Below are 26468 nucleotides of genomic sequence, written 5' to 3'. Positions count from 1 at the left end.
AGGAGTGGCATACAGTTATCCAAAAGCAGTGTGTAAGACTGGTGGAGGAGAACATGCAAAGATGCATGAAAACTGTGATTAAAAACCAGGGTTATTCCACCAAATATTGATTTCGGAACTCTTAAAACTTTCTGAACATAAACTTTTTTTCTCTTTGCATTATTTAAGGTCTGAAAGCTCTGCATCTTTTTTGTTATTTCAGCCATTTCTCATTTTCTGCAAATAAATGCTCTCAATTACAATATTTTTATTTGGAATTTGGGAGAAATGTTGTTCGTAGTTTATAGAATAAAACAGCAATGTTCATTTTACTCAAACATAAACCTATAAATAGCCAAATCAGAGAAACTGAAGTGGTCTCTCAATTTTTTCCAGAGCTGTATATAAATCCTTGTTTCTCCAGGATTCTTTCTCCACATTTTTTCAGGAAATTTAGAGTATGTCAAAATCAGAGTCATTTAAGAAGCTTAAGATGCTTTGGAAGTATATATGTGTGCTATATTCTGTGAAAAAAGTATATATATATATATATATATATATATATATATATATATATATATATATATATATATATATATAAAACACACACCTTTAAATGCTTCTTTAGAATTGTGGTTCATCTTTAGAGATAAAGGTAAATAAAAAATATATTTAAATGTTTTTTAAATTTAGGGCAGGAAAAGTGGTTCTTGTGGGGCCATCACTCCAAAAAAAAAACCCTTTTGGCACCGTTAGTATCTCCATACTAACCTACAGACCTCTAATTCTCTAAGGTATTGTCTAATGCGTCTATACTGACACATCAAGGCCTAACTGAAAGTGACACTAATGATAACGACTTTATTTGCCAAAATCCAAAAAACGTAATAAAACTACATTTCTACTCAATACAGTAAAAGTAAAACAAATTTTTTAGCATAAAGCACACTTTTATGTCCCAACCAAACTAAAGTCTTCATCTCCTCTGTGTCCAGCCCATCCTCTCCCTGAACCTGAGCCCTGTTTGGGGTGAACTGGGAGAGGAAGGGGGGCGGGGGGGATTCCATCTGCCAAGCCGGCTGTCCTTTGGGACGTGGGCATACCCCTAGGGGCTTTAGTGAGGTGGGAGGGAGTGCGGCTGAATAGATTGCACCCATCCGCTAATCAAGGGCCATAATCTGTATACGCAAACACAATGCAGTGATTTTGCCCATTCCTGGTGCTACCCACAGCCACGGACCTAATCGTTAGAGCGAGATTCATAAGCATCATAAACACGGCGGCAGCGGCAGAGCTGACATTTTGCAATTAATCACATGAGCGAGCAGATTTGTGAGGATTTATTTCATCAAATTAAAACAGTTTTGTGTGTTTGGCACGGGGCCAGGGATTGTCTGTGATCAGGTGCACATTACCCACAAGTGGCCCAGTCTGATTCCCACTGAGGCTCACTGCAAACGTGAAGAACACACACACACACACACACACACACGCACATACATACAAGCAACATTAGATTAGTCAAATTTCATTTCAGTGAAGAAAAAAAAAACAAAAGCTGTACATATAAAAAAAACATTTTACATTTTAAAAAAGGTCCTAATCTTACTGTTTTTATGTATAAAATAATACAGGAATACAGCCCCTGCATTTAGATGTTATTTAAACATTTAAAATAAAAAATCTCTTTAATAAAATTATTCATTGACCCACATAACCTTTTAACAAACACTGTAACTGAATGATAGACTTTTTTGTGATCGAACTGCTGAAGAGCTGCACTGTAGAAAATCTACTAAAAAACTAAAAAACAAAAAAACAAAATTCAACAAAAGTTTCAATAACTATTTTTATCAAGTTGATTAAGTAAAAGTTGAGTTTGGGGAAATGTGGAAGAACAGTGTATGTATTTTTGTGTGCCGTGTATGTTACACTAAAAAAACAAAAAAAAAACACTGAAAAGTGACTTTGCAGGACTGAACTGAGAATTGAGAGTTTTCCCTTATTTCTGATCATTTCTGCCATATTTCATCTGAACACTGTGCTATATAAAAGCTATATCTACAGCTTATACTAGAAAGGAAGCTACAAAGATTACATTTTTACTCTTACATGCATATATAAATATATTGTATTGGACTGTAGTGGAAGGGATTGATATACTGTTTGTATTCTATTTCTGTTGTAATACAGGTATTATTGTGTTTTACCATAACTGCAACGCAACTGGCTCTCAACTGTCTGTTCAGTCAACCAGAATACAGAAAAGCTTAATGAGGGTCCAGATTAATATATTAATATATATTTTAGTGTGACTGTTATAGAGAGTTAATACTTGATTATTAAAGGGGAAAAGTGTTTGTTTTATGGCATCACTCTAAATTATACTTTGTTATCCCTTTATCTTACAGTACAACAGGTCTCATAGAGTTTTGAAACTGATTCTTTTACACCAAACGGATTCTACCAACACTTCTCTGGAACTTTTCTTGGTGCTAATCAGAAACATTTTAAGTTTCTTTGAGTTGTAAGACATCTTAAAAAACTGTTTTCAAATAAGCAGGCAAAACATATGAGTTTATGCATTCAAATGGTTGTTTAAGTTGTTTTCCTAAAACAGTTAAAGCAGTTGCCTTTACTAATGAACCCTTTAAGAATCCAGACTGTTCTCCTACAGAGTTCCCCAATGGTGGAACAAACTACCTTCCACTACCAGATCAGGAGAATCTCTCACTATCTTTTAGAAACTCCTGAAGACTGAGCTCTTCAAAAAAGCACTTACTCTCCTAACACCTCTAACTAACTACCTTCCACTACTAGATCAGGAGAATCTCTCACTATCTTTAATAAACTACTGAAGACAGAGCTCTTCAAAGAATACTTACTCTCCTAACACCTCTAACTAACTACCTTCTACTACCAGATCAGGAGAATCTCTCACTATCTTTAATAAACTCCTGAAGACAGAGCTCTTCAAAGAACACTTACTCTCCTAACACCTCTAACTAACTACCTTCTACTACCAGATCAGGAGAATCTCTCACTATATTTAATAAACTCCTGAAGACTGAGCTCTTCAAAGAGCACTTACTCTCCTAACACCTCTAACTAACTACCTTCTACTACCAGATCAGGAGAATCTCTCACTATATTTAATAAACTCCTGAAGAATGAGCTCTTCAAAGAGCACTTACTCTCCTAACACCTCTAACAAACTACCTTCTACTACCAGATCAGGAGAATCTCTCACTATATTTAATAAACTCCTGAAGACAGAGCTCTTCAAAGAGCACTTACTCTCCTAACACCTCTAACCCCTAACTAACTACCTCTTACCTCATTTCCTTCTTCCCCTCTTTTTCTTCTCTATGCCACTATTTCCCTTTGGCCTCCTTTAGGCCCTGTCTATTTCTTTTACCTTAAACTTCTATTACTCTATGTACAACATTATTGTAAGTCACTTAGGACAAAAAAAAGCGTCCTCCAAATGTAATGTAATGTAATGTGAAGTTCTGAAAAAGGGAAGTTCAGCAGTAAAACTAGGCCTTAAAAATTCTTATATATAATATATATATATAACTATATATTGAGCATCTTAGAGATTCACTCCTGTATCCTTTCCCCACACAACCCTCAATAAACATCACAAATGTCTAAATCAGCTGTCAGTAGCGTCGCTCTTAACGTGCACATGGACTTCTAAAGAAGAAACAGAAAAGCAGCTGGAAAGGCTTGGGCTTAAGTGAGACGAAAAGTGATTGTTTGTTGGCCACATGAAAGACAGACAGGCAAAATAAAGGGAATCAAGTTGCTTCAGGTTTCATGGTCTCTTGTCAGCGTGGTGCTGCTGCTGAGAGGAGCCCGGCTGTGGAAGGTGTCGGTCCACGTGGGTCCGGGACTGGTGCTAAGCATCCTATTGATTGTGCCGCTCCTCCAGGGCAAAAGCAACTTCAGGGCCTTAGTTAACTCCCTCCAGCCTCCTGCTAAAGCTTATGGATTGGTCGGCCGCCTCTAAGCTGCCTGTCCTCCGGCGTATTGTTTAGTGCGCCCTGCACAGTCAATATTAAGCTTGGCTAATGTGATATAGAGGCAGCTGGAGGAGCCTCAGTTATTACCATGACACTGCGGCGTGAGGGGTGTAATACCATTAAAAATAAATCAGCTGGTTTGATGATTTGGCATGGTAGGGGGATTTTAGGAGACATTTGTCGGGGCAGTTGCTATAATTCTATTATGTATTCTAAACAGAACCTCCGAGGAACAATTGAGGCCCTTCCCCTAATTCAGCATAATTCAATTTATTGTCACCAAAGAGCTGAAAAAAGGGGAAGGGAAAATAGAAAGTTTACTTTTCCAATTGGAGAATCGACAGCTATTGAGAGCATTTCAGCTTTGCTTTTAGTTAAAAAAAAACAGATGTTAAAATACACCTGGCAGGCAAGAATGCTGGTGCTAAATTAAATAAAAACTGGCTAACTCGGGTCAGTGAGCGTAAAATGTGCGTTTTCGCTATATTGCAAAGAAAAAAGAAGAAATAAAATAAAAAAGAAGAAACTTTTTTATTACTCACTCTAATAAAATAAGTCTCATATCTCCAAAAAAGCAATTTTATATGAGAAGCAATAAAACCTTCTTTTTTTTTTTTTTTTAATGGAAGTCAATGTAAACAGATTTTAGATTTTAATCCAAATTTAATCCATTTTGGAGCATTTCTATTGGTCCATTCATCATGAATTTTAAATTCAAATTATAATGTCAAAAAGTTATACATAAATAAAATGAATAAATTACAACCCTTTAAAAGTGGTTGTTTTCAAAGGTTTTATGCATGATATCACATTTATAAATAATGTTTTATATATATATATATCTATATATATATATATATATATATATATATATATATATATATATATATATATATATATATATATATATATTAGGGTTGCATATAGCTTGTGTATTATTCTGAATATTCTTGCATATTAACATCTAAATACTTTAGTTATTACATGTAAGTACATATGTATATATATATATATATATACACATATAAACTTATGTGGGGGACATATTAACCTTAATATAGTTTTTGGCAGCTAGATATACATTTTTATATATAGGCATTCGCACACATATTATTAATGGGATCTACGACCTCTTGTTTCTAACAATATACAAAAACAAGTGTGTGTGGTGTGTGTGTGTTTGGAGGGGGGGCTGTGGAGGGGGGTCGGGGGATTTGACTGGGAGATTTAGGGAACGTGAGGCCTGGAAATTAATCTATTTAATCGGTCTGAAGACGGGTGACTTCTCTGTCCGCTCGGCAGACTCCATTTTGCATAGCAGATACTTTTTTAAAGCGTGCACGTGAGGCCACTGTCACCCTGCCCCCATCTGCCCCCTAACACAGGGGACACAGATTAGTCTCCAAGAAGCCTTTCTGAGGAGTTTTAATTTCTGTGAACAGTTTTATTTTGTGCACTTTTATATACAGTTTAACTTTAAACCATCAAACCTTGTAAACTTTCAACTTCAAATCATGTGATAAATAATATGGACATTTAATGAATAAAAAGCATAGATTTTGCTGCACGAGGGCTAAACATTAATAAATATATATTTATTATTTGTGTGACTGATGTGACATCATCACTGGGAGTGTTGCTAAATGTTTTAATCAGACATAGAGCTGGGAAATATATCAATATTTTATCTTATCGCGATAAATGTTCTTATTGTATCGTCAATATTCTTTCTTTAGGAATATTGAGGGTATTATCAGTGCTTAAAGACTACTGACCCAACAGACCTATTTCATTACAGAGAGTATAAAAACCCTGTATACATACCTCTGTATGCATAAAAGAGTACATCATTAGCAGAATAGCAAAATCTGACACTGCTAAATCTAAATTCTGTCTCTTTGTCGAAACACAATAAATACTGTGTATTGGAAATTTATTTAAATAATGTGATACAGATACAGAGCGGTGGCTATAATGTTCATATTGATATTGGAATTATATTGTATTGACCGAAATTAAGCTATATATCGTAATATACATTTGGGACAAGACATTTGCTAAGTAACAATGTGTACTATTACTAAACAAATCTTTATGTGAAAGTCAATGTAAACTTTCATTGTGCTCCATTCATTTCAGACATTTATGCAAAAATGAAAGACGCCAAAAATTGAGATACAAGGTTTTTGCATGACAATATTGGCAATCTACATTCTTATCATTTTTACAATTTAGCAACTACAATCTGTCTTTTACTCACTTACACCGAAATATAAGATTTGTTTGAATACAATACAATTTGTTTGCCAGTATGATTAATCTTTATTCTGCAGTTTATAGAATAACAAGAGGCTCGACATTGCTTAGCTTCCACACTCTGTATAAATGTATAAATCCTGGGCTCAACCTGGGTAAAACTTCACAATCATTATGGTAAACTGCACTGCAAAGTCAGCTAGCTCACCTAGCTGAGTTTGTACAAAGTGATCTAACTTAAAGTGACAGTCTGTAAGTTTTTGATGAGAATGTGTAATTTTATCTAAGATGCTTAAAAGTACTTTTAAAACATCTAATGAAATTTTATACATCATTATTAACCAGATTCTGCTCACTATTTCCCAGTTGCTCCTTTGAATTTGTGCTTTATGATGAGAGAGCTGGTGAATCTGGAGCTAGTCTGGGTGGAGTTGATGTGGATGGAGACGGTGTGGGTGAAGCTGGTCTGGGTGGAGCTGGTGAGGCTGTAGCTTGTGTAGGTGGAGCTGGTGTGGGTGGAGTTGGTCCAGGTCAAGTTGGTCTGGGTGGAGTTGGTCTGGGTGGAGCTGGTCTGAGTGGAGTTGGTCTGGGTGGAGCTGGTGTGGGTGGAGCTGGTGTAGCCTGGGTGGAGCTGGTGAGGTAGGAGCTGGTGAGGGTGGAGCTGGTCTGAGTGGAGCTGGTGAGGGTGGAGCTGGTCTGGGTGGAGCTGGTGTGGGTGGAGCTGGAGCTGGTGTGGGTGGAGCTGGTCTGGGTGGAGCTGGTGAGGTAGGAGCTGGTTGAGGGTGGAGCTGGTCTGAGTGGAGCTAGTGAGGGTGGAGCTGGTCTGGGTGGAGCTGGTGTGGGTGGAGCTGGTCTGGGTGGAGCTGGTGTGGGTGGAGCTGGTCTTGGTGGAGCTGGTGTGAATGGAGTTGGTCTGGGTGGAGCTGGTGAGGATGAAGTTGGTCTGGGTGGAGCTGGTCTGGGTGGAGCTGGTCTGGGTGGAGCTGATCTTGGTGGAGCTGGTGTGAATGGAGTTGGTCTGGGTGGAGCTGGTGAGGATGAAGTTGGTCTGGGTGGAGCTTGTCTGGGTGGAGTTGGTGTGGTCTGGGTGGAGCTGGTGTGGTCTGGGTGGAGCTGGACTGGGTGGAGTTGGTCTGGGTGGAGCTGGTGAGGTTGGGGCTGGTCTGAGTGGAGTTGGTCTGGGTGGAGCTGGTGTCCCACTTTACCTGCACTGGCTCCGCTTTATAACGGCCCACCGTCCAGAGAGCCGTTGGCCTCGCGCTGGGGTTCCACTCGCGCCTTTGTTCTGCAGCGCGAGACACAAACGACGATTTCAAGGCCCATTGAGCGCGCGATGGATTGAGCCTAAAATCCACCGAGGGGCGGAGAGGCTTCGATTAGTGCAGGACTGAGACCCCCACAGTACACCCTCCCCCCCCTACACACACACAGCCCTCACTGTTTACCCCCCCCCCCCCCCACACACACACACACACTAATACCCTAATCAATACAACAACTCTCTATAATTAAATTACATTATTATTATTATTATTATTATTATTATTATTATTATTATTATTATTATTATTATACTGTTGGTGGTGGCGCTGGTAATGAAGGAGTTGTATTTATTTATGTAATTAGTGGTGATGGTGATGCACCTTGTAAAATAAAATGCATCTAACCGTTGTGAAGCTATGTTTTTCGTCTGTCTGTCTGTCTGTCTCTCTCTCTCTCTCTCTCTCTCTCTCTCTCTCTCTCTCTCTGTGTCTGTGTGCGCGCGCGCTGTGCTCTGTCCTGGGACTGGAAATGCTGGCATCTAGTGTTCACAGTTGAGAATTGTATGAATGACACCCCAGCCCTTTCTTTTAGTTCTAAGTTTCTATTACATATACTTATTTTTATGACCAGTTAACAGAGATGTATAGTAATGATGTAAAACTACCTCAATACTGTACTTAGGTACTAAAATGCTGTATCTGTATCTACTGGAGTATTATTTTACTTCACTACTGTACTTAAGTACTAAAATGCTGTATCTGTATCTACTGGTTTATTATTTTTACTCCACTACTGTACTTAAGTACTAAAATACTGTATCTGTATCTACTGGTTTATTATTTTTACTCCACTACTGTACTTAAGTACTAAAATACTGTATCTGTATCTACTGGAGTATTATTTTTACTTCACTACTGTACTTAAGTACTAAAATGCTGCATCTGTATCTACTGGTTTATTATTTTTACTCCACTACTGTACTTAAGTACTAAAATACTGTATCTGTATCTACTGGTGTTTTATTTTTACTCCACTACTGTACTTAAGTACTAAAATACTGTATCTGTATCTACTGGAATATTATTTATTCTCCCACTTCCACTTTTACTTCACTACATATTATTTTCCATTAGTTTAATACTTTTTTTCTGATACATTTTTATGTGCTGCATCGTTACGTTATGTTTGTCTACTGTATTGTTGTTTCATGTTGCACCATGGTTTCAGGGAAATGTAATTTCATTAAACTGTGTATCTGTACTCAGATGTAATGACAATAAAAACCTTTTGACTTGACTTGACTCTTAAATCATTCCAAATCCACATTATCACTAAATTATCACTATCACTAATTATTATCTGAGCCAAATTACGAAATGTTCACCATGTATCATACATTCCACTGCTGTGAAGCCTTGTTTTCTCTCTCTTTGTGTGTGTGTGTGTCCTGTACTCTGTCCTGGGACAAGCTCAAGCGAACACAGAAAGAAATGCTGGCATCTAGTGGCCTCAATCGAATATTGTATGAGTGATGCCTCAGGCCCAGATCTTTTCCCTTTCTGATTCAGCTTACTCCCTATGACCCCATCCACAGATTTATTATTTATGACCAATTAATGGTTATGAATGGTTTGTAAGGAACATGCATTTGTGGAATGAGCAGAGCTGAGAATGTGGGTTGTGCCAATTAAAAAAATGCCAAATTTTCTCTTTCAATGACAAACAGCTTATCCTGCCATTGATTCGTTTGGTGTTTGACTCGTTTGGTGTTTGACTCCTTTTATCTTCTTAAGTATTTGGACATGTATTGTATGTGTAAAGAACCTACACTTTTTAGGCCCAGTTATCAAACACACAATCCTGTCATCAATACTCTGTTGCTCTAACCCCTGAGCCACCACCAGCCCAACATGTAGCCATCACTGTAGACATATACTGTAGTGTGTGATGAACCTAACATTTGGGAGTTAGCTGTCTTGCTCAAGGGCACCTCTAAGCTTTAGGCCATGGCCCGTTGATGGTAAATCAATAGGAATTGCAGCGCTCAGAAGATGGCTAGACATTAATAAGTATTACCTGCATACTTCTGGACACAGTGTGGTGTACTAAACCCTTGTTACTGGCTTTTGTTAAGCACATCAGCCCTAAACGGAAGCAGAGTAGACACGGTTTGAGAGTAGAGCTGATTATTCCAAAAATGCAATTGAATAAAAATAGAGAGCCTATTAATATCTCCAGCTAGAGACTGTTCAATCTCTGTAACTCTCTGGCGTACACACACCTACACACAGACACGACTCTGACCTATATATAAAAACAAGCCGGGAGTCAGGAAACAGGCTCCCTGTGACAGCACTCCTACACACACACACTCTCTCTCTCTCTCTCTCTCTCTCTCTCGCTCTCTCTTTCTCTCTATGCTCATCACACACTCCTACACCTTTCACACACACACTCTACTCTCCTCCTCATCATCTGATCTTGTCTGCTCAAGTAGTCTTCTTATACCTGCCAGGCACTCTCCCTCTCTCTCTCTCTCTCTCTCTCTCTCTCTCTCTCTATCTTCTTCTCTCCCTATATCTCTCTTATCCCTTTCCATTTACTCTACCTCTCTCTCTCTCTCTCTCTCTCTCTCTCTCTCTTTCTCTGACTCATTCTCTCTGTCTCTCTGCCTCACACTCTCTCTCACCATATCTAGTACTCTCAGAGGACACAGTGCATCTGACACAGACTCTCTCTCTCTCTCTCTCTCTCTCTCTCTTTCTCTCAGCATCTTGCTCACCCTCCTCCTTTACAAAACCAGAGGAGAAAGAACACAGACAGAGCAGCACATACAAGCACATACCTACGATTCCTCATGAAAAACATGGCACCAAAAAGAGAACCCTCGATTAAGAAATCTCCTTCAGGTGGAACCCTACCGAGACTCGGACCCCCGTTCCCTTGTCCTACTACAACAACTGTACCTCCAAAGCCTGCTCCTGAGCTCAAGCCCAGGCTACTACGCCCCTCCGACTCCCCGTTTGACCCCAGCACACTGGAGGTAAGTGAGAATCTTCATGATTTGCACTGAGGTTGAGAATGGCCTCATTTTAGATATTTTAGTCAAGCCATTCACCTAGAAGCCTGGAAGAGGTAGTAACGAAAATTAGTCACCAGGATACTTAAATAGTCTATTTTTTTGTTTATATATACGCTGAAATATATGTCCAAAAGACATCGGTGTGGACACCTGCTCATCCAAGGTCAAGGATCTCCCCCAAGGGTGGGTAGCAGGGATCAGAATCCAGTTTCCTGATTTCCATGCTCTAATATACCAATTAAACCTATCAATTGAATCATTTTTGCTTGAGCGAAAAAAGCCCAAATCCAGGAGGACTCCAGCTCTCCAGGACAGAATTTGCCTACCATTCGTCTTCGCTATCCTCAGCCAGACCCTGAGAGAGCACAAATGGCCACACTGGCTGGTACCATCATTTGTTGGCTGATGTATCAAATCTGGGGATCTGGCACTTTCCTCTGAGTTCAAAAAGGGTTTGCTCACATAGCAGGTAAAAATAGCAAAATAAAATTGTTTAGTCATACGTGACACAGATTTGGGCCACTTCAATAAATGGCATTCAAATCCAATTTAAGTAAGCAAAAACATGCAGATTGCAATGTATGTGAGGTGCTAACGTGCTACTAATAGTCTAATTTGTTCTTATGTACACTATAGTATATGTCTAAAATATGAAGAAGTAGAGGGCTTCATCAGCAGCAGCAGCCAGAGCTTGAGAGAGCAAAATTGAACACACTCTCTGTAAGAGGATAGATGGTGCTCTCTCCCCTCATCACTCCTATTGTAATTTTGGCTGGAACAGGTGTCTGCTGGCTGATGTATCAGAGCTGGTGATCTGGCACTGTACTCCAAAAGTGTTAGATATGTTCATCCAGTGGGTAAAAGTAGGCCAAATTTGAACTTTTCTGTCATATGTGATACAAATGTGTAATCTGTGTGGCAGATTCCAATTTGGATCACAATTTGGATCACTTGGATCGCTGCAATTCATGTGACTATTCCATTGAGAAATAGAAAAGGCCATGAGTAAAAGAGAAAATGGATGAAAGCAGTGAGTGACGGTTTTAAAACACTGGAACTCTTCAATAGCTAATGTGATGACTTTGCACATTCGCACAAGTTTGGACATATGTTGAATATAGATTATGTTAAAAAGCCTGTGTAAACAGTCTAAAATAGACATCAGATTTGGTGACACTTATATGCTCTGTTTGAAGGCAGCCAAAGATGTGGTAGCCGACTTCAGATGTATCTGAGGAGGCATGTGCTTGTCCTTACCCTCCTAGTGTTGGGAGCATTGCAAGTGACAGAGGAAGTCCTAATGAGTGGATGGGTTAATTGGCTCAGCTAAATTGGGATGGAAAGTAAATTTTGTGGGAAAACAGTCTTTGACTGTGTTATTAAACAGTTGCAATAACAGCCTAGTGCAAAGCGTCTTCTGGCAAGGCTTTACACTAGATGTTGGAACACTGCTATGAGGATTTGAATGCATTCCACCATAATAGCAATAATACAGTGGATCACAAACACAATACTTCAGCTCACTCCAAAGATGCTGGATCCAGTGCTGGGGACTGTATACCCCTCCAGTCTATGCTGGGCATTAGGCAGGGTGAGGTTTGTCCCATTTGCAGGTGATTCAAAGCTTAGATGAAGTGGCGCAATTCACTAATTACTAGGGGTCTCACTATATACTAAATACAATATATGTCCAAATGTTTGTGGACACCCCTTTTTTGCGTAGAATTCAGAATTTAGCTACTTTAGGTTGCACCCAGGTGTAGAAATGCACATACACTGTTTGGCTAGCCCCTGTAGAGAAGTATTGCCAATAGAATAAGTCTATCTGGGTCAATAGATACAAAGCTATTGACACTATGCTTGATGCCAAGCATGGGATACGTGTGAAGAATGAGGTCAGCTGACTACCTGAATATACTGAATATAGACCAGGTTATTCCATCAATGGATTTTTTTATTCCCTGATGGCACGGCCATATTCCAAGATGACAATGTCAGGATTCATGGGGCTGGAATAGTGAAAGAGTGATTCAGGGAGCATGAGATCATCATTTTCACACATGGATTGAGAGAGTTCACCACACAGTCCAGATCGTTACCTCATTGAGCATCTTTGGGATGTGTTGGAGAAGAGCTGCTTTGTGCAGCTATCAGACTCCGCTATCATCAATTTGAGATCACAGTAAAAAATATTGCAACACTGGATTGAAATAAATCTTGTGACATTGCAGAAGCTTATTGAAACAATGCCACAGTGAATGCAAAATGCAGCAATCAAAGCTAAAGGCAGTCCAAGCAAATATTAGAGAGTGTGACCTTTTTTTTTACCAGTCAGTGCATAGTCTCTGGAATGATGCAGCTCCATTCATTACTTTTGGGATAAGGTGGGGTGTTCCTCATCAAACCTATCTAATCTAATTCTGTCTCTGTGTTACTGAATGCAATCAGATCCTCACAGCAATGCTTCAAAATCTAGCAAAAAAGCTTTCGCTGGATGGTACAGACAGTTACTCCAACAAAAGCAGGATAAACTCTCTTTTATTACCTTTGATTTTAGAAGAAACAATGAATGAGCAGGTGTCCCGACACTTTTGTCCACAGAGTATACACTTTGACCTCTTTTCAAAAACCATTCCAGAGCAGCCGCCTTCAGCCTGAATAAAACATCAAAGCACTTCCTTGCAATCTTAATCATCCTCGATCCGAGGCAAATGGAAATCTATGTCAACCCAGCCCCCCATTTCTGGAGAGACTAGTAGTGCTATATCAAGATCTAGAAATAGGACACTGATCAGAGATGGAATCTGTCTAACAGAGATACTGAATGTACCATGGCACAATATGAGCAGCACCTTTAAGTGTACTTTATAGCTAATGCTATATTAGTGCAACTGATTGCATGATGTGTCTCAATTATAGCATCTACAGTACGGTTGTATTTGATAATGTCTTTGCGAGTGTATCGTAAAGCATGGTGTGAAATGTTTCGGTCTCAAGCTAAGCCCTTTAACGTGTGCACGCATCTGCCGCCATTGTCATGCAAAACATCACACACATATATCACAGATCAAAATTCATTATCTCACATGACATCTGTCAATGTAGCCTTCATTAATCCCCTTTTCCCATGGCCTATATACGTACAGTGTATCGTTCCCACGCCATATTACTGCAGTATATGAGTGCATTTTATTAGAAAAACAGTCACTATAGCAGGCTGACTATAGCTACCACAGGCTTAGATTAGACTTGCACCTGATCCTGCACCTGATTCTTTCTTTACTATAAAGCTTAAATATATGTTCAGCATGTACTTTGTAATGTTATATGCATGATGTTAAAAATAACGGTACCACTTTAAAATAAGACTACCCTTATAAATGGTTATAAATAGTTTATAAACTAGATCATTGTAAATGCCTTAAAACCATTGATAAGCAGTTACAACACACCAATTAAAAAGGGAAAAGTGATCCATTGTTTGCATAGTTATTTAATTCAACTGAGTTATTTAATTTATAGTAAAGAGTTAAACACAATTCAAATATATTAATATGACAAGTTTAATGCTGATCGAAGGAAAACACAAAGTACGATCAGCATCTAGAAATATCTGAGGTTTTACAGCAGAAATAAGTGTGGAATCACTACTTTGCCATTTTTTTTAACTTGTTATTTATTAACTGCTTAATAATGTGCTTTAAAGTATTTGCAGCCCAATTAATAACCTTTAATAATCACCTTTATAAACCATTCATAAACCCTTTATAAAGGTAGTCTTATTTTAAAGTGGTACCAAAATAACTCTTGAATCCACATGTCTATTTGGTGTCACAACCAAATTTTTTAGTGTATCCACCAAGAATCCACCTTAACATGTTTAACACAGGTATTACACTATTTCTGTCACTATTACAGCTATAACACTAGGGGTGTTATAATAATAAATATATTAAATTGAAAGCAATGCCATTACATAACCCCTACAATTTGTATTTCATGTATGTTTAAGCATGTTTTATTCAACCACAATAGTTATACAATAGATATAATACAATACGATACGATTATATGATACAACAAAATATATATTTTTTAATTATTATTTTATTGTATACGATATGATAGGGCACACCGCTAATTGAGATATTTAAAAAGTTTATTACATTTGTAACAGAAGTCATTGATCCAGAATGTCATGATGAAAGTAATAATGCACTCTACATATCTCCATATATCCAGGACCTAGGTAAAATGAATGATACTTGACAGATATAAGTTCTCTAGTAAAATAATTCTCTAGTAAAATATACAGCTCTGGAAAAAAAAAATAAGAGCCCACTTCAGTTTCTGTATCAGTTTCTCTGATTTTGCTATTTATAGATTTATGTTTGATTAAAATGAACATGTTGTTTTATTCTATAAAATATATTGTATACAACATTTCTCCCAAATAAAAATATTTTCATTTAGAGCATTTATTTGCAGAAAATAAGAAATGGCTGAGATAACAAATAAGATGGAGATTAGACCTCAAATAATGCAAAGAAAACACATTCAGATTCATAAAGTTTTAAGAGTTCACAAATCAATATTTGATGGAATAACCCTGGTTTTTAATAATAGTTTTCATGCATATTGGCATGTTCTCCTCCACCAGTCTTACACACTGCTTTTGGATAACTTTATACCACTCCTGGCACAAAAATTCAAGCAGTTCAGCTTGGTTTGATGGCTTGTGATCATCCATCTTTCTTTGGATTATATTCCAGGGTTTTTCAATTTGGTAAAATAAAAGAAATTCATCATTTTTAAGCGGTCAATTTTTTCCCCAGAGCTGTATAACGGGAAATGAGAACAGTGTGATTTTTTCTTTTGCTAAAAACAGAAAAAAGTAGTACTCTGATGTGATAATTAGGTGTGGGTGATATAGCACGATATGGCAGGGTATAATATCGTTCACGAAATTCAAAAATGTAGACGATGCTATTGCGTACGATATGCTATGACACACCCCTAGTCTTGAAACGCCATGTCTGAATTAGGTAATGTACAGGAAACACCATGATGTAGCCAGAGATCCTCCTATCTCAGATATACAGAACATACGGATCCACTAACCTCGTTCCATTCCATTATATTAGCGGCCACTGTAGGTATACAGATCAGCGCTGGCGGTGTTTCCGCTTCAAACTACTTCAAGTCGACGCGATTTGGCTCTTCCCTCTTTTTTCAGGAAGCCAAATAGACCGTGTAGTACTTTCTGCCGCCACACTCCCTCCTCGCCCGCCTGCAGACATGGTAACTTGGGCTTTTTATTGCGTAGTTACGTTAATAGTCTAGCATTTATGCTTATTTTGTGGGGATTCCGCGTTAGCTAGCTAACTACAAGTGGATGTGGGTAGTCCGGGGCCAGAACGTAAAATCCGTCCCAGGATTTTGTTCCAACCGCCCATAGACACCGCTGCAGTTCAGCTCAGGTGGAGCGGAGTCGCCTAGGCAGTTGCAACGAAATCATGGGACGGATTTTTACGTTCTGGCCCCGGACTACCCAACTCTAGCTTACAAGTACTCATTCCTTTACAAGCTAGCTAGCTGGCTAACTATTGCTTCAGCCTAACTAAAATATAACGTTAAATTGTAAGCATAGCTAGCGTTAGCTTTTGTAAAATGTGTCCAGTTGTAAATCTGCATTTAAAGACTTTTATATTAACACATTTAACATATTAAATGATATATATTAGTCGTTAAAATTAATGTTTGTAGTGTCAAGCCTAACTGTTAGGTGTTAGCCAGTTAGCCAGCCGGTCAAAGTTGACTTTCTGTCCAAATTTACCCAAATTCACGCCTTTGTTGCTGACTTTTCCTTTAAAACGAGGAGATACTCAAGTGTAGCGTCTTATTTTGTGTAAAAATGCGATTTGCAGTCACCAATAACGCTTTGTTTTCAAACAGTCCGACTTCTCAGAAGACCAGATCCTTGGTGAGTTTGTGTAGCTAAATTGAAAATGCATGTTTGGAATCTATGGTAAGCAGTTTTAGCCTAAAATTAGCCTAAAAGTCCTTATTCAACTAGTTTTTACTAGTTTAAAGTAAGATAAACTTTCTATTTGTCTTTACCCATGTCTACCAGAATTACCTCTAAATATATTAATACTAGTAAAAACTCCAGTTACACTAACTGTAATTACTTTTGTAGTAGTTAAAAAGAATTCCTTATATTTACAATGAACTTTAACTGTATTAACAAACTGATTAATTAAAATCCAGTCCAGGTCTACATATCTGTAAATTAATTCAGACTATTACAAATGATATTTCAATATATCACTAACAATGTGCAGTTTTGGATCTCTTGAGTTTTGACTAGTAGTAGTAATATTATTAATCACTGGTACTAGAGTTTGGACTAGTTACAGTTAGCTACAATGGCGAAATTTTTATTTTCTATGAGTAAAAAAGTTATTTTAAACTAGTACAAATTCTAGTTTTAGATAACAGCTGTAAAATATGTACAAGTAAATGCTAGATACAGATCTATAGACATTCTAACTAAGTAGTCATGTAGATATAAGTTATTTCTTATCTACAGTGATTGTAATTCTCCTTAGTAAAACATTAATTCAGACTATTTTGAATAGTAGTAATGTGGGTTTTGAACATAATTTTAGAGTATATATTTTACTAGTACCAATATTCTTGATATATAAAACTAGATTTTGGACTAGTTACAGTGGAGATATCTGAAATGATGTTGATGATATCTACTAGTAAAAGCAATTAGTTATAGATATCTAAAAGGAGGTTTACAAGTAAAAATGTGATTCTATATATAATAGATCATGTTTAATTCAATTGAATCCATATAAATCAATAGTGAGACACAGTCAAAATTATGTGAATGATATAAGGTCTTGATAAACATGCGTAGACAGAATATCTTTATAGATATGTAGAGATTATAATATTAGCTACTAGTAAATTGATCTTTAAAATAAGAGTATTTAGGAGTGATTTAGGCTTAAACAGCTTGCCATAACATTCCCTTATTCTCTATGGTGGCAAATCAAGGTCCAGAAAGAACAGTTCCTGTGGTGTATTTTGACTTTCTGCACCTGAATTTGCCACCTCTGTTTTCCTCTGTTCTCATTCTGTGTCGTGAACCTAGTGCTCCTCTTCATTCCCAACTTCATCTCCTGCTTCTTGTCGTGTCACTGAGCTATATTCTGTCCTAGACAACCTTTTATCTTCTTCTTTTTCTCCTCACTGTTGTGTATTATGTATTATTTCCCCCTTTCTGCACCTATTATGTCCTCCAGATTGAGTTTAACTTGGATCAAATACATGGTGAGTGCGTGCTCTTGAAGTTTAGCACATCTCCTCCTCAGAGCTGGTAGAGACTGTTATGTTTTACAGTGTGTTCGTTTGTCCGGATTAACTATTTTTGTGTGTGAACTGCTGTGTGTTAGTTTGCATGAGGTGTTTGAGTCAAGTATATGCTGCTTAATTAAGTGTGCACGCGAGAGTGTTGTCACAAATTTAGATGTTCTCTTGTGTAGGAGGTAGGGAACTGGTCTCGTTGTTCTTGTTGTACTTTGTTGTACTTTGAGGAGCAGCCGTGGTGCGCCCTACAGCCGTAGCTGCATGCCAGGGTGTGTCTCTCAGGAAGCAGGCTGTAATCTCTCGTCAGCTCAGTTTGTGCTCTACTTTCATTAAGTGGTTCAAAGTACAGTTTCCCTTTTAAATGAATTGTACACAGAATGCTCCTTAAATTAACCTGATTCTTGTATTTCTTTTGCTTTCTTCCAATTAAACTATTTTATCACTAGAATAACTTATACATTTTCCCCCTGCTCTTTGCTGGGTTGGTGATTTTTATTTAGTACTTGTGCTGCTACAAGTTACTGATACTGTTCTGTTGTATCATCCTTTGCCTCTTTAGTTTAATCAGAGATGACCAGTGCAACACTGCTCAGCCTGCTTGCCTCTCCAGCACCTTATATGGTTAAAGAGCTCATTTCCAGGCTGAAGGGAACAGCCACATTCCAGAGAGCAGGAAGCACAACAGAGTCAAGCTGTTTATGGGAGGAGGGAAGGCCAGCCCTGTTAACTTTTAGAGCTCATTAACTGTGCTGAGCTATATTGATCAAATTCAATATAATAAGTTTCATATATCTACATGCAGTATCAGGTGAAGTCAATGTGCTTCATTAAGCTAATGAACTAATAGATCCTAAGCACTGGGAGCTTAGTATGCTAAACAATGTCTTGCCATGGCTTGTTCTGTTCTGACTGGACAGTTTTCACCTTCTAATATTACACCAAACAGACCTTACACAGCTTTAAAAACAACACAGATATCACATATCCAGAGAGATACTTAGTTTAGTGGTTTTGACTTTTTTTTTAGTTGTTCTCTAAGTTCAGTCTGCATAATTTGTGGCACAATGTGTTTCACCATTTCAAATATTATTAATGTCCTGTCTTTATATTTTAACCTCATTAAGATTGTTTGCATTGCTGATTGCACTTTAATTTTATATTTAAATGCTTTAAGATATGTTTAACATAGTGGAAGCAGTTGGCAGTCCATCTTGGAATTGTGTTGATTATTATTAACTATAACTAAAATAATTAGGACTTCAGCAGCCCTAGATATTGTCCCAGGCGATCATGTTAGTTTGTTGGTGTGGGTTTTACTCTTTTAAGTTTCTGGCTTTCTAGTAATAGCCATAGAGTTGAAAAAAAAAAACACAGAAGATCTAAGGCTATCTAGGTATATGTGTCTCTCCTAGTCTAAAAGGTCTGAAAAGTGAATATCATTGTCTGACAACAACTAATTTGTGTCTAAAAAATGTATCTAATGTGACTGGCAGTTGGTTTTTTTACATTGTACCCAAATATCATGATGAATTGACTAGGGGTGTGACAACACTAATATCACGAGACGAGACGAGACACGATATTGGGTTCACGAGAATGAGACGAGATTTAAAAATAAAATTGAAAAGTAGAAAAATAGTTTTATTTGACAATCATATAATGCAAACTTAACAGACTGGTTTCTCTCACACATTGATTCTATAAGAAATAGAAATAAGAATAATAAAAAAAAAACTTATTTAGGTCTTATATAGTGCAAACAATAAGTGCAAACCACAACCAGTCATATTAAGCCTATGGTTTGTGTTGTTTTTTTTTCTCCTAAATCTCTTGTAATTTAACAATGCATCATACTCTATCGCTACTGGGTTGCCAGATCCCTCTTAAAAAAAGTCCACACTTAACTCAGAGCTCGTCACACCCCTAGAATTGACCAATAAGAATGATTCCAAATTATTTGGAAGAAAATAACTTTACATTGACAGTTTTAATTTTGGAGATGCACAGTTTTTGCACGACAGCAACGATGTGTTTTGTCTGTATTGTATTTTAAGGTTTGATAAGTTCACTCACTCTTTTCGTGTTAAGTATGTAGTAATGTCTGTTTCATCTAACTGGTGCATTTTGTAATTATTATAGTGCTATGCAACAACAGCACACTGACGAGTTGCAGAAATTACAGTTGAGAAAGCTGTGAGGGTGACTAATATCAGTGATGTTCCTGTGAGAATTCACAGCCATTCACGTGGCCCGGCATCCGCATAATTATTCATCTGAAGTCATGCAGCCGCATATTTAAACAGTAAATGGAATTACTCGAATGTTCAGGCCATTAATGTTTTAGTCATGGCATTACAAAGCTGTATATTCTAAACTGTATGTCCTCATAGTTCATGACCTGCTACATGAAACTGAATATGCTTGTTTACACTTTAAGGTTGCGTAATGTTTCAGGGGTCACTTGATCTCCCTCAGCTGATCTGAATAGAGTGTGCACAATACATCTTGAGATGACATTAATATTGATTGGTGGTGCAGTGTTTCCGTGTCCCCCTTGAGTTACACCCCAGTTTAGTGGTGCATCTTTCTGTAGTTGTCTGTAGTTTGGAATTCCTCTTAACTCACCTCCTCTTCACCTGCATTAATAGAATGCGTGTGTATAGACGTGTTGTGTAGTTTTTGTTCAGACTTCACTTAATTCTGCTTTTCTTGTATATGTTGTAATCTTCTTTCTCTTTACTGTTGCTTTTGCATGTCATTAGACCCATGTCCTCACTCATTCTTTTATGTCTTATTTTTCCCATCATACCTTTTAAACAGACACTTTTTCACATGTTGTCTTTATTGCTTATTGAGTCACATTCTTTCTCTGCAGAATTCAAAGAGGCCTTCCTCCTTTTTGACCGGACGGGAGATGGCAAAATCAGCTACAGTCAGTGCGGGGACGTAATGCGAGCCCTCGGCCAGAACCCAGTCAACGCTGAAGTGCTTAAGGTTCTAGGAAACCCAAAGGCTGAGGGTAGGTACTAAACTGACCACTAGATAAGTCTAAAGGCTAATTCGTACTCCCAACGATGAATGACGTAACAGTCTCTGTCTGCAAACACCTTTGTCCTTTTGTTATATAGGGTAAGCAGTACATTCACTATGTTTCTTACAACATCACATGTAGGGACAGTTGAGGAGATTGTGACACTGTTCTTACTACAAAAAAGAGATGAGAATCAGCAGTATAAAAGCCTGTCATGCTTGTCATGTCCATATGGCAGTGCTCATGTTTTGCTTGAGCTATTGACTATACTGCTCTCATGATTTCCAGTGGTACTGCTCCATTCCATCTATATCTGATCACCTTTGAATAATATGTGCAAATACAGATTAAATGAACGTAGAGTACAGACAGATCTTTAAGGCCCATATTCTTTCACATACATGTTCACTTAGGCCTGTCACAATAATTGCAATATCGATTTATCGTACAATAAATGAACATGAACTCAATAATTTTTGATAATCGTGATATTGTCTATTGTGTTTATTTGTATGTTTGTTCACATATGTAACAGTGAACAGTATTTTAGCCAGTCATGCTTTAATAACTTTGACTCCATACACACAATGTGACAAAGTTAAGGTGAAGAAATAAGTATATCATTTTACTAATTTACAGTACAAACTAATTAGAATATATGATTAACGAATATTTCGTTGTCTTTTAAAAATGTAAAAAAAATGTTATGCTATTTTTTTTTATCATTATGTCAGTAGTCTTAAAATTACAAAAATATCGTGCATCGCAATAATTCCTTGGACAATAGATCGTCCACAGGCCTATGTGCACTACATTCAGATCTGGTAATCTGATTCATTATTTTTTGCATCTACATGTAGAGATGAACCACAAAATGCTGGACTTCGAGCAGTTCCTGCCCATGCTCCAGGCTATTGCTAAAAATAAAGATCAGGGCTCCTTTGAGGACTTCGTGGAGGGTCTGCGGGTCTTTGACAAGGAGGGCAACGGAACAGTCATGGGTGCAGAGCTGCGCCATGTTCTCACCACACTGGGTAAGCCAACTTTTCTCAAGGGAAAGTATTTATAACCCTCTTCCGCATATCCAGGGCACTGTCAGAACGATGCACCACAAATAGCTGTAGTTCTGAATGCAGTTATGCAAACTTTAACAGTTTCTTTTCTCAAGATAACTGTGTGTTTTTATTTGCATGTTGCAAGCAGAATGGCCTTTTGCTGCAGTTTCAAAAAAATATTTGAGAATAAAAAAAAATGCTGACAGCATTGAGGAACAGCCCTGTTAGATTGTGTTAGGGATTGGAAATGTTTATATTTATGAAAAATGTAAGTGATCTAATAAATGAAGTATAAGAAGTTTGACCTGAGATGTGATGTGCGATGTTTTATTGTCCTTTAGGGGAGAAGATGACTGAGGATGAGGTAGAAACGCTTCTGGCTGGACACGAAGATGCTAATGGATGCATCAATTATGAAGGTAAGCAGATGCGTGCAACTCGATCAAGTGTGTAATTTACTCGTGCTTTGTTTAACCTCGAGACAGTGGTCAGACCACAAAAGGAGATGCATGTTTACGTGTCCTGTTCTGTTATGGTCTGTGATGCGTGCCTACAAGGTTTAATGTATGTAAACTACATTAATGATGCATCATACTTGGAGAAGAATGCTTATACAGTAACTTGAACTGATGCCGAATAACTAATGAGCTGGTCTTCCACAGCCTTCGTACGTCACATCATGTCTGGCTGAGAGCCGTCTTGGGAGTACGTGTCCCTCCTGCCGTCATCACGTATACAATATGAAGCTTCGATACAGACTCTTCCTCATATTTCTTTATATGGGCACGCATGCCTGCGCGGTATCCCCCTCCTGTTGTTTCGGCACGAGTACAGTCATTTGGAAATGAAATTGAATATTGTGATCACGCCAGAACAGCTCCATTTGCATTGAATTATTGATTAATCTCTCCATTTGAGATGGATATTGAATACTTATTTTGGTATGGATCCCTGTGAGGCATGGCATGCCTGTATCTGAAGAGTCTGATCGGAGCTGGTGTTAGTGTGGAGGTTTTTTATTTCCTGACTTGTTGGATTCTCAAGTTTTCTGCTGCAGCAGCTCTCTCTGGCCCCTGGCTGCAGCATGCTCTGTATGCCCAGCAATGCATTGGCCACATTGGCACGGCTGGTTTAGGTGCACAGGGGTGGTTGCATTGCTATGAAAGTGGTAATTTAATTTAACGATTTGATGTAACTAGAGCAGGGGATTCCTCCTGACTGATTCCTGTAGTGTGCTTCTATATTTGGTGTCTATTTGTATTTAGAGACTTAAGAAAATACATTAACCTAAAACAATGACTGTAGAAAACATGCTGTACTTCCATTTCCTTCCATTCTTTTGTCTGCCTTATCGTCAATTTTGCAGTCAGAGGCAGAGACATACTCACTAACTTATTAGGTAGGCCTGCCCCCTTCTCCCAGACCATGTGGTTCAGACCACCATGACTGAATTTTTAGTGCGTCGTAAAGTACCAGAAGCAAAGCAGGTTTTTTTATTTGATACCCATTCCAGCACAAAAACTATGTTAGTATCATGTTTTAGCCTGGTTTGCCATCATTGATCAGACAATAAATTCTGAATTATTCCAGCTAATGTTTGAAGGAAAAAAAGTCAGGTCACCCGTTTTAAGAAAGGGTGGATCATGCACCAAGACAATGACCCTAAGCACAACCCTAAGTTGTTCTAATACGAAATAGTTTAAAAGGAATAAAGTTAATATTTTGGAAACGGAAAGTCCTTACCCTAATCAAATAGTTTAAGGGTAATTTTTCAGCAGTAAAAAGGAAAGTTAATTTGCAAGGGCTCAGCTTTTTTTTTTGCCCTGTTTACAGATTTATATGATCAAAACCTACTATGTTCTATATTAACTATGTAGCTATTGAAATGAAAACATGAACTAAGGATGCACTGGTTACAATTAAAAAGAAGAAAATAAAGTAATATAATATTTAGGCTTTGTCTACAATATAAATGCTACCAAAGACAGCTACTTTGTGTAATAAACAGGATACTCCTGCAGACAGTCTCTTACAGCCAAGCCTATTAATCACTTAATTTGGAAGTGCATCTCTTTTTGCAAAATAGCAGAATAATTTAAGAATTTTAGTTTTAGAATTTAACACTAATTTCAACAGAATAATGTAAATATGCCATTATCAGCATATGGAAAACTATCTGCTAATTCTTGAATTATACAGTGGAGCTGGAATAACAAAATTGAATATTTTGTCATTAAGACCTACATAAGGCATATGTGGAGCTACGCATTAAACTGCAAACAGTCAGCAGAAGTGCAAAAAGAATGGAAAGTGTGGCTTAAATGTTAAGAGATTTTGCACTGTTCATGCTTTCTACAGTCATTGACCTAAACTGGTTAGCCATATGGACAATCAGTACCAAGTAGCAACATGCAGCAGCCTGCTGGCATTTATTGTAAGTGTTTGGGGCAACTGCTATTATGACTATGGTAATTAACCACTTGCCTCAAATGTAATTAATGAAATAAATTATATTAAAGACCACAGAAGTATTCTGACTTATTACCATGCATTCATACATTCATTCTGCATCCCAAACACTTTCAAAGCAGTGCAGTCGCCTCTTCTACTAACCAACCAGTGGCAGTGAGTTTTCTTGAGTGTTTTTTGCTGCTCTTTTTCTCTGTTTCCTGAAGAACTCTGGTTGATAGCTGGGCTGTGAGCTCTGTACTGTTTTCCAGTCTGTCTCCACTCTTGGCCTGTAGTAGAGGAAACCCTGGAGGAGCTTTTTCTAACTTGCTCTTGAATCCTAGACCTGGTCAAACCCCTGAGCTCTGGCTGAGTAGGAGATGAACTCACTCTTGCTGTTGGCTTCCCTTGGTGTAAGTGAAGATTACTGGGGGGCAGACCTCATCTGCAGCAAGTCACACGAGCCGAGCAGCACTGCGGTAGTCGTGTTCAGAAAATGCAGCGCAGGTCAATTAACTAATTATAAGCTAAGGCGCGGCCATACCACACCAGGTGGTTCTCAAAAGGAGAAATATGCTTCTGTACACAAGAGGTCCTCAGAGATAGTGATAATTAAATTAGGCTGCAGTGTGAATGGTTCATTGTGACATGCTGTAGGTGCTTCTCACCCCTGGTCTGTTTTAAGTGTTTGTGTGCTTACATTTCTCTTTTTTCCTTTTTTTATTACAGAACTCGTGCGGATGGTCATGAACGGTTGAAGATAAAGAAAACGCATTGTCTGTCTCATTTATTTGTGTGTGTCCTGTTACACATTCTTCTCCATTCCTTTTGTTCATTCATTCCTCTACTATTTTGCTTATCCATTCCGTTCCGCCTCCCTACATTTGCACTCATTTGGTTTTTATTTTCAGAAGTGCCTTTATCTTCCCCAGTTAAGATCCCACATGACCTCCTCACTAGTCTCCACACTGTCCAGTGACATTAAAACCCCATAGCTGCAGGAAGGAGGGTTCTTGTGTGCTGGCACTATCTGCAATAAAACCTCTTGATGCAGCACTTTGCTACGTTGCAACACTGTCATGATGCAATATATCCAGTGAAACTTCAGGCTCCAGTCGTGGACAGTGCTTTAGCAGGACAGTTGCAACTAAGCAGAATCACTTTAGCAGACTCGTAACAATAAAGCACAGGTTTATTGTAAAAACCTTAATATCCAACCCATCATTATTCAGCATTTTTATTATTTCTCCCTGTATGTTTGGACCTTAAAATAAAAAAACATTTTAAAAAGATTTGTACCTGCTGGGCTTGCTTACTTTTTATGCAGGTTATGTGAAATGAAAAAAACCACAATTATTGTTCATTAAAGCACTGTTATTTCAGAACACTGTATAGTGACACAACAGATCAACTATGCCTAAATCAGAGGATAAGCCAAAGGTGAGTGGCAAGGAAAAACGTCCTCAAAGCTGGATGAAGAAACAGGAACCAAGTGGACTTATAAGGTGGACTTTTTCCCCTCTTGTCAAGACTGCCAATAAATTATTATAAAAGTCACTGTACCATCTCATAAGACTGTCATGTTTTGGTTTTCACATATAATCCAAACCGTGATAAGAATACTGAATGTACTTTATTGTTGATGGTTAGATGTGGTGGTAACAATAGTAAAGTGTGCTGAAATTTGCTCCATGTGTTCACACTTGAGCTTCTTTAACTTCATGTAGAGGCTTCACTCAGCACCCACTTATCTTTTATGTAGTACCCAATTATGTAGTATCCTATACAAAACGTATTGTAAAATAACATTTAAATATCTACATGGAACATTTTCAATCAATCAATTTTCGACCAACTATTTTAACATAATTTTATTTATTATACTCTGATTGAAGTTATACAACTCTGGGAAACAATAAGAGACCACTTCAGTTTCTGAATCA

General features: G+C 37.9%; 2 protein-coding genes across 6 annotated transcripts; one reads left to right on the top strand and one right to left on the bottom strand.

Annotated features, from left to right (window-relative positions):
- Positions 1-6325: 6325 nt before the first annotated feature.
- On the bottom strand, positions 6326-7464 carry LOC125806741 (mucin-3A-like; the record flags this gene model as incomplete). Its single annotated transcript, XM_049486357.1, has 1 exon — positions 6326-7464. A coding segment is annotated over one exon (846 nt), but the record flags the coding sequence as incomplete, so codon positions are not given.
- Positions 7465-10362: 2898 nt separating this feature from the next.
- On the top strand, positions 10363-25815 carry zgc:153867 (uncharacterized protein LOC337226 homolog). 5 transcript variants are annotated; one of them, XM_022676913.2, is made up of 7 exons: positions 10363-10569; positions 17928-17955; positions 20867-21010; positions 21883-22056; positions 22419-22496; positions 22740-22782; positions 25255-25296. In XM_022676913.2, exons 1-6 carry the CDS (start codon positions 10384-10386, stop codon positions 22766-22768), a joined length of 639 nt encoding a protein of 212 aa, XP_022532634.1. In that variant the 5' UTR covers positions 10363-10383; the 3' UTR covers positions 22769-22782; positions 25255-25296. The 5 variants fall into 5 exon arrangements, with proteins under 5 accessions (XP_022532634.1, XP_049318720.1, XP_022532635.1 ...); XM_049462763.1 differs by lacking the exon at positions 17928-17955 and adding an exon at positions 16564-16591 and having other exon boundaries at positions 10369-10569; XM_022676914.2 differs by lacking the exon at positions 22740-22782 and having other exon boundaries at positions 10369-10569; positions 25255-25815.
- The last annotated feature ends 653 nt before the right edge of the window (positions 25816-26468 follow it).

Source organism: Astyanax mexicanus, chromosome 13 (genome assembly GCF_023375975.1).
Source record: "Astyanax mexicanus isolate ESR-SI-001 chromosome 13, AstMex3_surface, whole genome shotgun sequence".
Taxonomy (NCBI): Eukaryota; Metazoa; Chordata; class Actinopteri; order Characiformes; family Acestrorhamphidae; genus Astyanax; species Astyanax mexicanus.
This window is presented reverse-complemented; position numbering and strand designations above follow the sequence as displayed.

Coding starts and splice junctions, on each gene's coding strand:
- zgc:153867 (XM_022676914.2), top strand. CDS start 10,384: ATGAAAAACATGGCACCAAAAAGAGAACCCTCGATTAAGAAATCTCCT. Junction 10,570..17,927: donor TTGACCCCAGCACACTGGAG/GTAAGTGAGAAT, acceptor TATGTCCTCCAG/ATTGAGTTTAACTTGGATCA. Junction 17,956..20,866: donor TAACTTGGATCAAATACATG/GTGAGTGCGTGC, acceptor CTTTCTCTGCAG/AATTCAAAGAGGCCTTCCTC.